This window comes from Desmodus rotundus, chromosome 6, assembly GCF_022682495.2.
Source record: "Desmodus rotundus isolate HL8 chromosome 6, HLdesRot8A.1, whole genome shotgun sequence".
Taxonomy (NCBI): domain Eukaryota; kingdom Metazoa; phylum Chordata; class Mammalia; order Chiroptera; family Phyllostomidae; genus Desmodus; species Desmodus rotundus.
In genome coordinates this window covers 111,585,007-111,601,447 of record NC_071392.1, presented here as the reverse complement: position 1 = coordinate 111,601,447, position 16,441 = coordinate 111,585,007, and the positions used below count along the sequence as shown (strand labels likewise).

The window sequence follows — 16,441 nt, the reverse complement described above, 5'->3', positions numbered from 1 at the left end:
TTATGTCCTGGCACAGGGTTGCCAGTTGGTGTCACATAGTGACAGGTGGATTCAGAGGAAGGCTGTAGACTCAGGGGTAAGGGCTCCCTAGTTTTAGTTCCAAACTTTTCTCTGAGGATCCACTGATTGGGGTCAGAATGGGTACTTTCTCCCTCTTAAAAAAAAAACCCAACTTGTGAGTTAAAAGTATAAATATAAGTATACACATATTTAAAATTATACAAGAAATCCCAAAGTGTATGAAGTAAAAAAGAAAGTCCCCTCTCTTATCCTACCCCATGGAACTCTCTCATTATCCTTTATCCACTTCTGAATTATTAACCTTTCTTAATAGTTTGCTGAGTGTCCTTGCAGATCTTTTACTGCCTGTGCACAAACACAACGATGTATTGTTGAGGTTATTTTGTTTTTTATATATAAAGTGGGGTCATGCCATTCTCTTTCTTTTTCTGTCTTTGTGGTTTGCTTATTCCACAGAATAGCTGGGCAATAGGTCCTCGATTCTCTGAAATCTCACTTCTTGCTCCAAGGGGAAAATGATAACAATAGCCTGTCCCAGAGATAATTTCCCTAAGCCCCTTGCCTTTTGGGTGAGTCCTAGGAAGGTAAAGTGAATGCTCCATCTGTGGCCACCCTGGAGCCCGAGCTCGGTTTTCCCAACTCTTATTTCAACAGGGCTGTGCGTGTGTCAAGGGTGCCTTCCTATCTTACCCTGTGGATCCATCCTGACAGTATCCCTGTGAAGTCAGCAGGGCAGGAGTTATTGAGGCTTGGGGTATGAAGAGCCTTGTCCAGATCAGTGCTGGGAGGGCCTGGAGCCCAGAGCTCTTTTGGTTGAGTTCAGTTTACCCAGTCTTTACTGAGGGGTTACTGTGTGCCAGCAGCCTAGTGGGGCTCCCTGGGCCTGCTGTCATTGGATGGACATCCTGGCCGAGGCCCTGCCTGTGGGAGGTCACTCACTGACTGTCCCCTGTGCTCTGGGCAGAGTGGGGCTCCCTAGGGAGACTCACATTGTCCCTAGAAAGGGCCCACATTCCAGACCTAGGACAAGAGATTGGAGCTATATGGACACAAGGTTTGGAGAGAGGAGTCTGTGACCTCAGTTACCACCACTAACCCCTCACTTCACTCTCTCTGCATCCCTACTTCCTGTCCCTCCCTCCCTTCCTCCCTCCTCTCTGTGGCTCTTTGTCCATTTGTCTCCATCTGTCTCTCTCTGCATGTGGTTCCTGCCCCTCTCGCTCTGTTCTGTCACACCATCGCTGCCCCTTTCCCCGTCACATGTTCTTCTTCATGCCAATGCAGGCGTGCTGGTCACCATGACAACAGAGACAGGCCCCGATTCTGAGGTGAAGAAGGCTCAGGAAGAGGCCCCGCAGCAGCCTGAGGCCGCCGCTGCTGCTGTGACCACCCCAGTGACCCCTGCAGGCCACGGCCACCCGGAGGCCAACTCCAATGAAAAGCATCTGCCCCAGCAGGACACTCGGCCTGCCGAACAGGTGTGTGCCCGAGAGGTGGGCATCCCTCTTCCTGTCCAGTGCGTTCTCTGGGGCAGGCCCTTAGGAGAGAGGAGAGGAGGAAACAAGGGTTTATTACTGACCCGTTACATGCCAAGCATAGAGCCAGAGGCATTGGTTTTGTTTTTATATTTAATTCTCCCAAACCTAAGAGAGTAGCTATTAATCTCCCCATTTTACACTTGGGGCAACTGAGACTCAGCAGGATGAAGGGAGTTCCCCGAAGTCACATTGCTATAAAGTGACAGAGGTAGACATTGAATCTAGATCTGATTTCAAAAACCCATGTTCTTTCAACCTTAATTTCCCTGCCTGTCCATTCTAGCTGGGCAAGCCCCGTGTCGCCCCGGAGCACAATTTATCACCCTGAAGCTTCAGGGGACTTGAGGAGTCACTTAGCCATTGAATTCACACCTTCCTTAATTCATGACAGGTCCAAGTAGGGCAGGGACTTGGCCAAGGTCATTGAGAGTGTCCGTGGTACAGCTAGGACTAGAGGACAGGGCTCAGACCTTCTCCCCCCTCCATGAAATCACTCCACAAGTCCCCAGCCTCACGCTAGGCCCAGTGACAGACCAAGGAGGAGGGGACCAGATGGCTGTCCTGATAAGTCATGTACCGTCCTTGGGAGACAGGACAGCTCTGGCCACCGGGTTTGGTTTTGTGGGGTGCTCTCACCTACAGGGGCTGCCTCCAGCAGCAGGAGCCTGCGGGAAAGCTGTGGACCCCTCACGTGAGCCACCTGGAGCTCACGGAAGCTCTGGCTCTCCTCCTGCACATACCCACCACTGACCCTGGTCACCCTGGGGGCCTTATACAGCAGTGGCTCTCATTCTGGGGCTCTTCTTAGCCCCAGCTGCCTCCCTATTGCATCTCATTGGGATGAAAGGTTCTGGTTTCAAGCCCACTAACCAAGCTTTCCCCCTGCTTGGACCTGCAGAGCCTAGATATGGAGGAGAAGGACAACGGGGAGGCCGATGGCCTGTCAGAAAGGACCACGCCCAGCAAGGCCCAGAAGTCGCCCCAGAAGATTGCCAAGAAATACAAGAGTGCCCTCTGCCGAGTCACTCTGCTCGATGCCTCTGAGTATGAGTGTGAGGTGGAGGTAGGAAGCACCCAGTGCCACACGCCCCATCCCCGGCCAGCTGGCCTCAGAGCCAGGGCAGGCTTCTGTGTGTACTCAGCCTGGGCCGAGCCAGAGGGCGTCCATTCTCCATGGAGCCTTGGACCGATTGCGGCATCCCAGAGAGATGACCTTGCCAGCCCTCCTTTGTACAGATGGTGGCACCAAGGCCAGGGAGGGCTGTTTTGATTGCAGATAGAATTAGACGGGGCCCCAGACTGGCACCAGGCAAAGGTTTCTCAGAGTGGCTGTACCTTGGCAAGGAGCCACCATTTAGGGGCTGGTCTGCAGCCCAGAAGGCCTGGGCACCAGCTCCTCAGTGTGACCCAGCAGACACTGACATTTCAGCGAGAATCATTTTCATGTACTTATTGGGTGGAGAGGGGGTCCTCCCTCATGAACTGCCCTGTCCAGGGCACCACCTCTAGTCTCCAGGATAAACTGGCCATTTGAGGGTTCCATGCTAAGGGTGTCCCCCAGGCATAGGGGGGTGGCTGTGTAGAAACTGTGTGGCATGGTCCTGTCCCATACTGGGTGGCAGGGCAGATGCCTCCTTTCTGGGGTCAGCCCTCCTGGCCCCACGTTTAGCATCTCTCTTTTCCTATATAGGCTCAGACTCCTGCCCGAATTCTGAACTCTCACTCGGCCCCTCTGGTTCTTCCCTATTCCAGGCACCATTCCTGGCTTTCTGCGTGTGTATGGAAGAGTCCAGAGGTGGCCCTACTGCTGAGAGTTACAGGGGCCACCTCCCCTTCTTCCCCATGTCCTCAAGAGAATTGACTCACTTCTGGGCCCTCAGAAGCTGGGTGCCTCTTATTTGCAGGGTTGGGTTTTTTTTATTTTTTTAATATATATATTTTTTTCTATAGAAGGGTTTCAGAATAGACACCATGCCTACTTCTGGGCTCAATAAAGCAATATCTTCTCCCTCGTCTCTCTTGCCCACACCAGCCTGGGAGGCTGTCTCAGACCACCCTGGGAGGGTGCAGAGGGTCTGGCTGAGGCCCGGGCCCCTTTCTCTGAGGGACTCCTCCAGGCTCAGGGAGCTCTTGGCTTCCTGCAGCCCCCACAACCTAGCCAGACCCTGCAGGGATCTCACCCTCTCTCTGGAGGCCCCTGCCTCCTTGAGTAGTGACTGCTTGTCACTCCCCCTGCCCTATGATCCCTTTATCAGTGCTCACCCTCACCCCTGTGGGTTTGGGGTACCCAGCCAGGTTCTGGGATTTGGCCTTGTGTGTGACTCCTCAGGCCCAGATGGTGTTCAGAGAGGTGCTGAGCCCGGGTGTGTGGGGGTGGGCCAGAAAGGGGGCTCTACCAGGGCTGCTTCAAGCTGAGGCTGATTTAGGCCCCATGATCCCCTATAAAGCCTCACTCGCTGCCCAGGTGAAATCCAGAAAGCCCTGGATTTCACTCACATGTAGTGTAAGGGGAAGGGCGAGGGAGGGTGAGTCACACTGAGACCCTGAATCCTGGGTCCGCCCCTGCCCCTCTGTCCACATCCTTCATATATTTCAGGCGGCTCTTCTCTTCTCACACCCAAAGCTTAGACTTTCACCCTCTGCTCTTTGCATCCAAATCAGTCTCCTCTTAATCGCTGTAAAGGAAGGAGAAATCAGCCTTGGGAGGCTCCCTCCCCAGCCCCGAGCAAGCCCAAGGTCTTGGAGGATCCAAGCAGGGCTTGGAAGGAGGCAGTCGATGACCCGGGCGTCAGGGTCAGAGTCAGGTGGATGAGGAGTGCTGACTTCTCTCCAGACACTGGGAGGCTCTCGGGGATTTTCGCGTTGTCCTAGTGGAGCTGGGGGTCTCCCTCTGTGCCTCCCTGAGGTGTGTTCTGGCCTCACAGAGCTTTGCTCTCTTCTTTAGAAACATGGCCGGGGCCAGGTGCTGTTTGACCTGGTCTGTGAGCACCTCAACCTGCTGGAGAAGGACTACTTTGGCCTGACCTTCTGTGACGCTGACAGCCAGAAGGTACGTGGGCTGGGGAGCAGGGCTGGCAGGGGAGGCCTGCTGTGGGGGAGACTTTGGCCCTCAGGGCCCCAGAGTCCTGGTGGCATCCTGTGGCTTCCATCAGTCCTCAGATTGTCACTAGTCACCTTCTGTTTGCGCATCCCCAAGGTTCAGCCAGTCCTATATTGTCCTCAGTTCTCTCTGTCCACTCCCCCACCTGGTCTTTTCTGGGCAACCTAATGTCACCCCATATGAGCATCTGGAGAGCCAACCGTGGCTTCCTGGGGGGGAGCCGAGGGGGCAGTTCCCCCACCCCTTGGTAGGCTCCGTTCTGCATTTACCCCTGGTTTCCTCCTTCCTGCCAGTCCCACCGAAGCTGTTTTACCTGTTCGTTCTGCTGCCTCAGGGCAACGCCAACCTCAGGGCCTTGAGTCCCAAGCCCCGTGGGGAATCCAGGCATCGTTCCCTCACCTCCTAGTCCCAGGGAAATGAGCCCAGAAAGCTCAGCCAGGGAAGGGTGTTCCCTGCCAGGGCTGTCAGTGGGGCCATTACAGGATGTTTTTCCCCCATAGACCTACCTGGGTCCTCTTCTCTATCTTCTCTATAAAGAACTCTTCTTCTCTTGCAGAACTGGCTGGACCCATCCAAGGAAATCAAGAAGCAGATCCGGAGTGAGTGGCCTGCGGTGGCTGGGAGCATAGAGGAAGGGCGGGCAGGGGCTCTGGGCCATGAGGCCACGGTTGTGCTGTTCCCACCCACTTCGGGAAGTGCATTCGGACCCTTGAGTTCGTTTGCTCCGTGTGGAAGGTCTCGGGGAAGGCAAGGCATCAGTTTATAGATGAGGAGCCTGAGGCCTCACCCTGAGGCCCTGGACAAGAGAACTGACTGTCCAGGACAGCAGTTTTCACCCTCTTCCATCTCAGGGCACACGTAAACTACTGAAATTCTGCACACCAAAAAAAAAAACAAACCATGGTTTGCCAACCTGACAAAAAAATTGGTATAATATTGATTCATTCACACCAGACAGTTATTGTTGCGTTGGCTGTTGTCATTTTATTTGATAATCTAAGGGAAACGAGGTCAGTGCTCATGACTAAACAGTCAGGCATTGCGTGTTTTAAAAATTCTTGCGGCACACCAGTTGAAAATTGCTGATTCGGAGTCATACAGCCGGTTAGCACAGGGGTCAGCGACGCCTCCAGGACGTCAGCACTAGAAGAGACCTGTGGGGTCATCTAGGACAAGGGGGCAAACTGATGGCCTGATAACTGTCCAGGGCTGGTAAAGGCTTCAGTGGTCAGCCTGGAATCCCTGCCCACACACACCCTGGGCCACTGCCAGCTGACAGGGTTTAATGTGTCGGGAGGGAGCGAGGCCCACCCTGATCTCAGCCGTCTCCTGTGTTTAACAGGGATGACTACAGCCCAGAGAGAGGCAGTTATATACACAAGGTCACAGAGCAAGCGATTGGCTGAGTCAGGTCTTGAGCCCTGGCTTTCTGACACCACCCTACACTCGTTTTCAACAGATGAGCAGGCTGACAACCCATGCTTTATGTTGGGAGGGGTCGGGCAGCCTTCAAATGGCGCAAGGGGGAGGTAGGTAGCCTCTGCCAGGGGCTATGCAGTAGGCGGAGACCTGGAGCCTAAGCAACCCTCTCCCTTGCTTGGACTGTCTCTCTGGTCCCTGGGCTAGAAGGCTCCAGTGGAGCCTGTTGCCATGACAGCAGGCATCTGGGCCCAGGGATGCCAGCTGACTCTGTGGGAGGGGGCTTGAGGAATTCTTCCCTTTGGCTCCTGTCAGTTGGAGACAAAGAGGGAGGCACACAGACAGGGCACACTCTTCTGGAGCCATCCGGGTCCTAGGCATGGGCTTCAGGCTGTCCCCAGGAGCCCCAGCCTGGCTGGGAGGGCTGGCCCTCCTGCCTGGAAGGATCAGAGCGCATACAGTGTGCAGTGTGAGGGAATGACCCAAAGCTTAGAAAAGAGAAGCAGCTGACAGTGGTGGAGTCTCAGCTCCCTCCCCAGGGCAGGGAGTCCGTGCTCTCCTGTCACTGAGGGGCAGTGCTGCCGCCTTGTGTAGAGCCACAGTCTCTGTCCCTACCTGTGTAACTTCCACCCATTCATTCCAGTTCTGCGCTCTGGAGCCCCCATGGAGCGATTTTTTACCCCCTTTCTTTCTCTGAGACAGCTCCCCCAGCCTTCGGAAGGTGGCACAAGTCCTCGTGTCTTGGGCTTCAGAGTTGGGTCTATTTCCTCCCAAATCTCTGCCGAGTCTCCTAGGGCACTGGGGACAATGTCTCCACCCCTCCGGGCTCCTGCTTCTCCTTGGCAAGTGGATTAGTGGTTCCTGCCTAATACAGTGGGGTGACAGTTAAATGACACATGTGTGGACAGTACCTGGCAGGTAGTAGGGGCTTCTCTGAGGCAGTGGTGTGATGGTTAAAAGGAGGGAGAATGAGGCTAAACTGCCTGGATTTGATTTCTGTCTCCATCACTACTTACATGAATTGTTTTGTGTCTCAGCTTCCTCATCTGTAAAGTGGAAATAACGATAGTACCTACCTTCAGTGCTGTTTTCAGGATTAAATGAGGCATTATGTCATACATAACACCTACAATGGTACCTGCACAAGTAGCATCCAATATGTATTAGTTATTACTATTATTATTATTATTATTATTATTATTATTATTATTTCTGAGACAGGGATTGTTTCTCCTTGAGGCTTCCTTTTGCAGGGACTCAGCTGTGGTCCGGAGCCTGGGTTCTGGGGTCAGATGACGAAAGGTTAGACCCCTAGCTAGCTGAGTGACCCCGGGAGAGTGACTTAATCTCTCAGAATCTTCATGTATGGAAACGAAAGTCGACCTCAGGATCAGAATGAAGATTAAATTCCCATACATGCCCGTAATGTTGTTAGCAAAATATGTGACCAATGCTTAGTAAGGGTTGGAGACATGACAGCTATATGGCGAAGATAGTGATGACCGCAGGGACAAGGATTGTAGTGACACCTCGGCCTCCAGCCCTTCATGACTCCTCTCCTGTCCTGGATGGGCCTCACTTTCTCACTGTCAGGGGCCTTGCTAGAGCATGGCGCCTGAAATGTCCCAGAGGTGGTCACCATTGTTTGGGACTGTGGCCCTTCACCAACACCCCTCTGGGCCTCTCCCCCGTCTCCCTCCCCCCACCACCAACCTCTCCCATCCTAAGAGGTCGTCCCTTCTCTTGGCTTACAGAGCTAGTTTCCAGCTCAAACCTCAGCCTTTATTTCTCCCTGCCTTCTATAGATGTACCATTAATTTTTCATATCTAAATGTGGAGGTTAAGTTTTATTCCTGTGAAATGTCCTTTGTTACCTTTAGCCCATCAAATTTGCCTTTTAGGTCTTGTTTATAGTCCAATTCTGTCATTTGAGATAGAGTTAAAACGAGATAGGGAAGAGTTTTCCAAAGTGTGTTTCAGGGAACATTAATCTGCCTTATGAAAAATGGATACAGCAGGTCAAATGAGTTTTGGGAACTTGAAAGCTTGTCTCCTTTAGAGAGGTACAATTTATAATGGCAGAGTGAGGGCTCTGAGAAATCTAAACTTAGAAAACCTGTTTAATGTGGTACTTCCCAGACATCTTCCCATTAACGTCCTGTGGCATAGACTTCGCTGAAGATGAAGGGACATGAGCTCTGGAGCCAGGTGGCCTCGGTCTGAACCCCCGCATCCCCGCTTCCTAGCTGGGTGACTTGGGGCTAGCCTCATTTGCAAAATGAGGATAATCATAGGATTTACTCATAGATTTAGTGAAGTGATGTTTGTAAAATAATGGTGTGCCTGGTGTACACCATTGGTGTTCTTTCTTTCTATCTTCCTTCCTGCTGCTAGTTCACAAGTCTCTTAACCCCAGCCTCAGTCTTCTCATCTGTCAGGGGGAATGTTTCAGACTCCCTGATTGGATTGTCCAGAGATTATAGACAGGAGAAGACTTTGAAAATTGCTGATAGGATGGTTCATCTGGGCCACCCACTGGTGTCATAGGGCCTCTCTGATCTCTGCCACATCTTCTTCTTGCAGGCAGCCCTTGGAATTTTGCCTTCACAGTAAAGTTCTACCCCCCTGACCCTGCCCAGCTGACAGAAGATATCACAAGGTGAGGGTGGTGGAGGGAGGGACAGGTGTGCTGGCCGTGGGAGATGGGGTGGTATGTGATGGCAGCTGCATACTCAGATGCCTCCTGAGGCCAGGCAGACCCTGTCCACAACAGAAGCTGACTCAGTGCTAGAGAAACTGATGCAGACACAATGGTCAATGGCAGGTGACCCTTGACTTCAGAGGGGGAGGTGTCACAGGGAGCAATGGGGACCAATGTGAATCCAAGGGGACATAGGCCATCTAAGACAGTTGTTGTTCAGCTTGGGCAATCATGGCCTTGTGGGAATTGGGCCCGATTTGAGAGTAAAAGCCACAATTTTTAAAAGTTGGAAACTAGTTCAAATTTTTTTAAAAAATGCAGTGTGGGCATCTCTGGGTAGGACCAGCCAAACACATTTAAAGATCCGGTGTGCCGGGTAGACCTCTAGTTTTCGACTTTGGGGATCTGGAGGGAGTAGAGTGTAGATGCCTCTGCATGTGTGAGCTTGGTCCTGGGTGCTATTCTATTTGTACATCTGGCATGTGGGGGTCAAATGAAGCATGTAAGCCACCCCACACGGAGGCAAGCCTGGCTGCTGTGTGCACATGGGTTGCACGTGCAGTCTCATTGTTCCCCAGGGCCAGTAGATTATGCGGCTTGAAGATTGAAAGGCGGTGCAAAGCATCTTTCTGGATGAGAGCTTTTATGGGGCTCATCCTACCTCTGGAAACCAGAACAGTGAGAGACCCTTCTCTTGATCATAGCTCATTCCAAAGAGATAGTCTCATTTCATGATGTCCTGGGCTGCGTCATCCATGTGCTGGGCCCACCCACCCACCAACAGTAAGATGTGGACTTGGCGTTATTCCTACAGCAGGGGAGGGCTGTTGAGCCATCCTGTCCCTGCCATTGAGTCCCTCCTTAATAATGTTGGCTGCCTGTTTGTTTGCCAGGCAATGGGCCAAGGTCAAGATGCTGACTTGGCCTTGGGAGATAAGACATTTGTCCCTGGAATAGATCTGACTGAAGGCCTTGGCCTCATTAGCCCTGAGGACCAGCTTGGGGCCAAGATTCCGCATCCAATCCTGGGAGGACTGAGAGCTTCAGACCAGCTCGCCTCCACCCCTGTGGCCTTGCCCTCTGGTGCTTCTCTTTGTGCCAGTCCCCCGGGCTTTCAGGGACTCCAGGAGGGAAGTTGGCCTTGTCCAGCATGGATGATCCTAGGGGATGGGGTGACTTAGTAGGAAATATCCAGGCCCAGAATAAACTGGTCAAAATGGCAAATTGATTGAAATGAAATACCGATCAGAGTGCTTGGTGGTGATTTCTGAAATCTTCGACTTGAACAAAATGCTCACCTGCCCACACTCGGTGCCTGTGGTGTTTGAGCAGCTGCGGGTTCCGAGCCCACGCCTCGGCCCTGAGCGCACACTGAGGCTGCACACGCTTCCCACTGGAGCTTCAGATCAGACTGCAAAAGCACATCAGGAGCAGTAAAAATTATATTAAATAAAAGCCACTTAAAAGAAAAAGAAATAGGCAATTGAAAAAAATGGTGAAACATAGCAAATGGGCAAGTAGGCATTGCTGGCAGAGAATGGACTGAAACATTTTTTTTAATACACAATAACCAAAAAAGCAATAAAAAAATGGTTTTAAATGGTCCTAAAAATTGTAAAATCATCCAAGTGTGCATAAAAGTTATAAAAAATCATGGCCTAGTGGTTGGAAATGTTTCTTTTAAACAATTTATTTTTAGACAATTCACTTAGCGCTAGAGGCAAAATAAAAAGTGTTGAGAAAACACTGGTGAACGGGTCCGTCCGGGCTGTGGGCGCGCTGTGCAGATGATAAAATGAGCGAGGGCTCATCTCGTGTGTTGACCTGGGAAGGGCTCTGTGGCACATGGTTGGGTCCGCAAAAGCAAACTGGAGAGTCAGATGTAGCCTTTGACACCATGTACACATTAAAAACACACATGAATCAAAACCACGTGCAGGCCTGTATAGGAAAAAGGTCTAGAACAGCACAGATGGCAGGGAACCTTGAGTGGATGGGATTCTGAGAAAGGACATCAAGAGGAAGTTTAGAGTCATCCTAAAGTTTACATTTTCCCACAATCAGAATACATTCATTATATAAACAAAAGTACATGACATTTTATGAAAGCGGTCAAAGTAGTCCTATTTAGCTTGAAAATGAGTTAGAAATTGAAAATGCTCCCACACTACAAAAAATCCTTCAAACTTAGATGTGAACAAAAATGCTTCCAGTCGTATGAAACGGTGCAAAACACACCCAAATTACCAACGCACGAAACGCCAGTGTTGAGGATCTTCCTTTTCTCCTGAGCTGAGGGGTGGTCAGCTTGGTTCTGATGGGGCAGGGGGCAGCCGTGCTGGGGTCGGGGGGCATCTTGGGAGGGAGGGACCCTGTGTCCATGCCCACTCTCCCCCATCTCCAGATACTACCTGTGCCTGCAGCTGCGGGCAGACATCATCACAGGCCGGCTGCCCTGCTCCTTCGTCACACATGCCCTGCTGGGCTCCTACGCTGTGCAGGCTGAGCTGGGCGACTATGACGCCGAGGAGCATGTGGGCAACTATGTCAGCGAGCTCCGCTTCGCCCCAAACCAGACCCGAGAGCTGGAGGAGAGGATCATGGAGCTGCACAAGACGTACAGGTGAGAGGGCCTCCACCCAGGGCCTTCCTGGAACCGTCCCCACCAGGCCCCCAGACACAGTGCGGAGAGTACTGACGCGGATCCCGGCCTGCAAGATCCGGTGTTGTGGCTGCAATATACAAATACACACGGACTACAGAAATCCTGGGGAGAAAAAGGGATGGCATGGCCACTCTCTAAGTGAGAGAGGGCGAGGGGGCTAGAGAGAGCCCAAGAGAGAGAGCCAATCCCCGCCTAGACAGGCTTTTATTGTTTTTCTGGGCACATGACATGGAGGATGGTCCTCATTTACTATGCACAGGTTCACCACAGGTGATTACCTTTTGAGGACAACAAAGGACAGAATACTGCTAATTACTTAAAAGAGAAGGATGTTACAGCTGGAGGGGGAAACTGCTCACACTCCATATTGGGTGGTTTAGCACAGACTTTAGGAAGATGAAGATACTCAGTAAACATTTACTGCCTCAATTCAGGGTGAGGGAGTTTTAGCAAGAGCAAGTCTCATAGCAGTCTAGGTACAATGCAGGCCTGATTTCCCACTGGAGAACTTATCCATGGATGTGGGTCCTGCCCGCCAACCTCACTCCCCACTGGCTTTTCTGAGTGGGGGCTGAGCCACATTTCCCATGCTTGGAACGGTTGCCCACAGAGTACCCCACCTGGCTCTGCTGCTCATTTGAGGTGCAAATCTGAGGGCAAATCATCTCATCTGATGGGAATGATAGTAACTAGCTGTGTGACCTTTAATGACCTCTTGAGAACTCAGGTTCTAAGCTCCTCTACGTGTGTGATAATTCTGCATCCTTGGTTTCTGAGAATCAATCTCTTCACCTGCCACCTGGAGATAATAACCATTGTGTGGCCTGATGTCTCGATTGTGGCATAAAGTTCTTGCACTGTAAAGCTGACTGCCTGGGCCTTCTGGCTCTGCTGCTTTCTAACAAGGGGGTCTCAGCCTTGTCATTTTACTTCCCTGTGCTTTAGTTTCCTCATCTGTTTGGTATGGATGCTATTAAAACCTGCCCCGGAGGGTTGTTGGGAGGACTAAATCACCACATGCAGAGAGGAAAAGCACTCTTATAGTTGATTGTGCAGAGAGGAAAAGCACTCTGTTGCAGAAGCTCAATGATTAGCTGGCTATTTAACCTGTCAGCCTCATTTTTTAAAAAGATTTTTATTTATTTATTTTTAGAGAGGGGGAAGGGAAGGAGAAAGAGGGAGAGAAGCATTAATGTGTTGTTGCCTTTCATGCGCCCCCTACTGGGGACCTGGCCCACAACCCAGGCATGTTCTCTAGACTAGGAATTGAACCTGTGACCCTTTGGTTCTCAGTCCCGTCCTCCAGACTGAGGCACACCAGCCAGGGCAAATCAGCCTCATTTTTTACCTGCATTTGTACAGGCTTAGATTATTGTTGTTTCTCAACTGGTGGTATTTGGAGGAGGAGAATTCATTCTGGAGGATGTATGGCATCCCTGGGTCCCAGCCATCAAATGCTCCTATCACCTCCACAGTCACTGTAGCAACCAAAATGCCCCTCCCCCATTTCCCAATGCCCACTATGAGGGTGGTACCAGTCCCCTGGCAGGGAACCCCTGAAACTGAATGGTCTCTAAGGTCCTTTCAAGCTGGAAGTGCTTTGGGCTCCAAGGCCAGGGTTGTTATGGAAACCCAATGTGGTAAACAATGGGAAAGTGCATTATGAGCTGTAAAGTGTGGTGTGTGGTGATGTTATGTCATTGCTAATAAGGATGGAGGGAATGAGGAGGGTTGTGTCCTAGGGGCTGTGCCAGGAGCGGATGCCCAGGGCCAGATGTGGGGAAGAAAGCCTGCTGGGGTGTGACCCAGAACGCGGGGTCTGGGTGGCAAATGTGTCTCTCTGAGACTCGCACAGCAACTCTGATTGGTTAGCAATGGCCGTCCTTGTATTGTGCTGAGTAGGATGCTGGAACCGTACAACGGGTTAGCAGTGTCTGCCTGGCTCGGGACTAGGGAGCAGTGGCCTGCCTGCCACCCCTTTGTCATTCCTGTTGTAGATAGTATGCTGTGTGAGGGATTTGCAGGAGTCAGAGCACAGGCGTACCTGGTTTCATTGCACTTCACAGATACAGCGTTTTCAGTAAATTGAAGGTGAGACCCTCCCCCAGCAAAAGGATTAGGAGTTGCTGAAGGCTCACATAACAGTTAGCATTGTTTTTAGCAATACAGTATTTTTAAATTAAGTATATCCATTTTATATACATAATACTATTACACACTTAATAGCCAACAGTGTAATGTAAACATCATTTTTACGGGCACTAGGAAACTAAAAAGTTTGTGTGACTCACTTTATTGTCACATTTCATTCTGGTGGCCTGGAACTGAACCTGCAATATCTTCGGGGTGTGTCTGATTCTGAGAAAACAGCTCCGGTCGCCGTGGGCTGGAGAAGTGCTAATGGCTGTCTCAGGACAGCCCTTTTGACTTAGAACACATTGATGTCTAGTGTCCAGATCCCACACAGTGGACAGTCACTGAGGTGGACAGAGCGGGGGAAACTGAGGCCCAGAGGAAAAGAGACAGATATAAGAGTAGTGGTTGGGAACACAGACTCTGGGTTCCAGTCCTGACTTTGCTACTTAAGTTGTGTCCTTAGGCAAGTTGTTCAACCTCTCTGTGCCACAGCCTCCTCACCTGTAAAATGGGAATAATGATAATACCTACTTTACAGAATTCTTTTGAGGATTTAGTAAGTTCAGACATGTAAAGTGATTGGAACAGTAGCTGCATGTAGGTCTTACTAAGTGTTCACTGTGACTAAGTGTAAAATGTGTGGTGTTCCGGAAGTCAAAGCAAAGGAAGAACTTGGATTTCATAACTCTTTTTTTCAGAAAGGAGAATGGGCGCCTGTTCCTCATGGGAGGTTATGTGGTTTCTCATATCATATTGTAAGATTAATATCTTATGTGGGTAGTAATTTAGGGGCCCCTGGGTGGGCCCCTAATTTACAGTGGACAAAGTCTTCCCAGTGGCTTCACAGTCACAGAAAAGCAGAACTTATGGCTCAAACTTAACTCAGTGGCAGAATGAGCCAAAAGTCCTGAGTCCTAGCCGAGCCCTTGAATGCTTCCTGGATGAAGCAAGATTGGACTTGTGCTTTGGCAGGAGACGGGAGTTAGGCAGGCTGAAGAGGAGTCTGGGGGTACACTGTCCTGCACTGAGAATAGAGGTGGGGGAGTCCTAGCTCTACACCTGCTCCAGAACATTTCCCTTCCCAGAATCACAGGGTCTGACCATGGTCACCTTCAGGCAGCAGGACCCAGGCCTGGGCCTTCCCCGTGGCCACCTGTGATCATTTTCTTTCCACTAGGGGCATGACCCCAGGAGAAGCAGAAATCCACTTCCTAGAGAATGCCAAGAAGCTTTCCATGTACGGAGTAGACCTGCACCATGCCAAGGTACCGCTGGGTCCCAGGATCCCCCCAGCACCCTGGGGTATCCCCAGAGAACTACCATGTTCTTGTGGAGGGCTTGGTGTGCCAGGTCTGTGTTCCTGGCAACCTGAAGCCATTTCTATTCTCATTTCTCATTCCTCGACGTTCCATAACCCTTTATTCTCCCATGACCGTTGTCATTTTCTCCTTGCGTTATATTTATTTGGGGACCTATTGGTGCCATCACTAGATTGGGAGCATCGTGAGGGAAAGCCAGGGCCTTAATTTACTTCTGTTTCCCTAGCATGTAAGCACATGGCCCAGTACCACAAATGTACCACTAAACGTTTGCTGGATGAATAAGTGATTAGCAGAGCACACGATTGAACAGGGAGGGGGTGTGTAAATGACACAATGAGCGAGAATGGTTGACTGGTTGTGTGAGGAATTGCTCAGGAGCTCCAACATGGAGGCTCGAAATCCACCTGCTCCTTAGGACTTGTTTCTAAGCTGAGCTCAGGGAGGGGCTTGGGGGTCAGTGGCAGGTTGCCCCCGGCCTGGACGCCAGGCCTGCTGTTCCACGGTTCCTTCTCACGCAGGACTCTGAGGGCATTGACATTATGTTAGGAGTCTGTGCCAATGGCCTGCTCATCTACCGGGACCGCCTGAGAATCAACCGCTTCGCCTGGCCCAAGATTCTCAAGATCTCCTACAAGAGGAGTAACTTCTACATCAAGATCCGGCCTGGGGAGGTGAGCCTGACTTGGGAGCCCCTCCTCCTCACCAAATCAACTAGAATGGAGAGGGTCCTGGCAGCAGGCCTGGATTTTTCCTACTAAGGATACATGGGTAGGGGTGCTGGGATCTGGGTGTGGAGAGCTGTCTTTTGCTGGGGCTCTTTTCAGAGACTCACACCTCAGGTGCGTGCCTGCAGAGGCACACACATGAGCACACATGTAAAGGTAACCACACATATCCAGTGTGCATAGAGCAATGAATACATGTCCTCATCCCTGTGTTTGTTTACATGTAATACTCAAGCATGTACACATACTAAGATACATAAAGACACAACTACACACACACACACAAACATGTATATGTCCAACCTCCACGGCTCACCCATGGAAAGTTCCATTTGGTTCTGCCTCTGGAATAAATGCAAACCTATCTGCTTCTTTCCTCTGCACTGTGCCTGCTACCAGCAGCCACCATCTCTCACCTGCATCTCCACAATGTCCTTCTTACTGGCTTCACTGCCCCCGTGGTCACTCCAGGCCATTTTCCTCATAGCTGCTAAAGAGAGCTTAAAAGTCCCTTCCATCATACCACATCAAACTCACCCCTGCTCCCACTCCTTGCTTAAATATTTCAAGAGCTCTCTTCAGCTTTTGGGCTAGAGTCCAAACTCCACCTGTGGCCACCTGCCTCTCCCACATATCGCTGCCCTGCTGCCTGCCCCGTGCCCCCTGCGCTCCAGCCCCTTTGGCCTTCTCTGAAATTCTTGAATAACCAAGCTCTTCCCCATCAGGAGACCTTTGCTTTTGATCTTCCCTCTACCTGAAATTCTCTTCTCAGGTAGCTGTTTCCTTCCCTATCCTTCAGGTGGCTGTTTCCTTC

The 16,441-nt window shown here is 51.0% G+C and overlaps 1 protein-coding gene across 20 annotated transcripts in view; it reads left to right on the top strand.

Moving 5' to 3' along the window:
- The window catches only part of EPB41L1 (erythrocyte membrane protein band 4.1 like 1), a 115,772-nt gene that overhangs the window by 62,226 nt on the left and 37,105 nt on the right, over nt 1–16,441 (top strand). For all 20 annotated transcript variants that reach the window (XM_071221760.1, XM_053927445.1, XM_045194950.3 and 17 more), the window contains 8 exons: nt 1,306–1,499; nt 2,458–2,622; nt 4,504–4,608; nt 5,216–5,258; nt 8,662–8,737; nt 11,184–11,402; nt 14,758–14,845; nt 15,421–15,573. In XM_071221760.1, coding sequence (XP_071077861.1) covers nt 1,320–1,499; nt 2,458–2,622; nt 4,504–4,608; nt 5,216–5,258; nt 8,662–8,737; nt 11,184–11,402; nt 14,758–14,845; nt 15,421–15,573 — 1,029 coding nt within the window. In that variant the 5' untranslated portion in view covers nt 1,306–1,319. The remainder of the gene's footprint in view (nt 1–1,305; nt 1,500–2,457; nt 2,623–4,503; nt 4,609–5,215; nt 5,259–8,661; nt 8,738–11,183; nt 11,403–14,757; nt 14,846–15,420; nt 15,574–16,441) is intronic.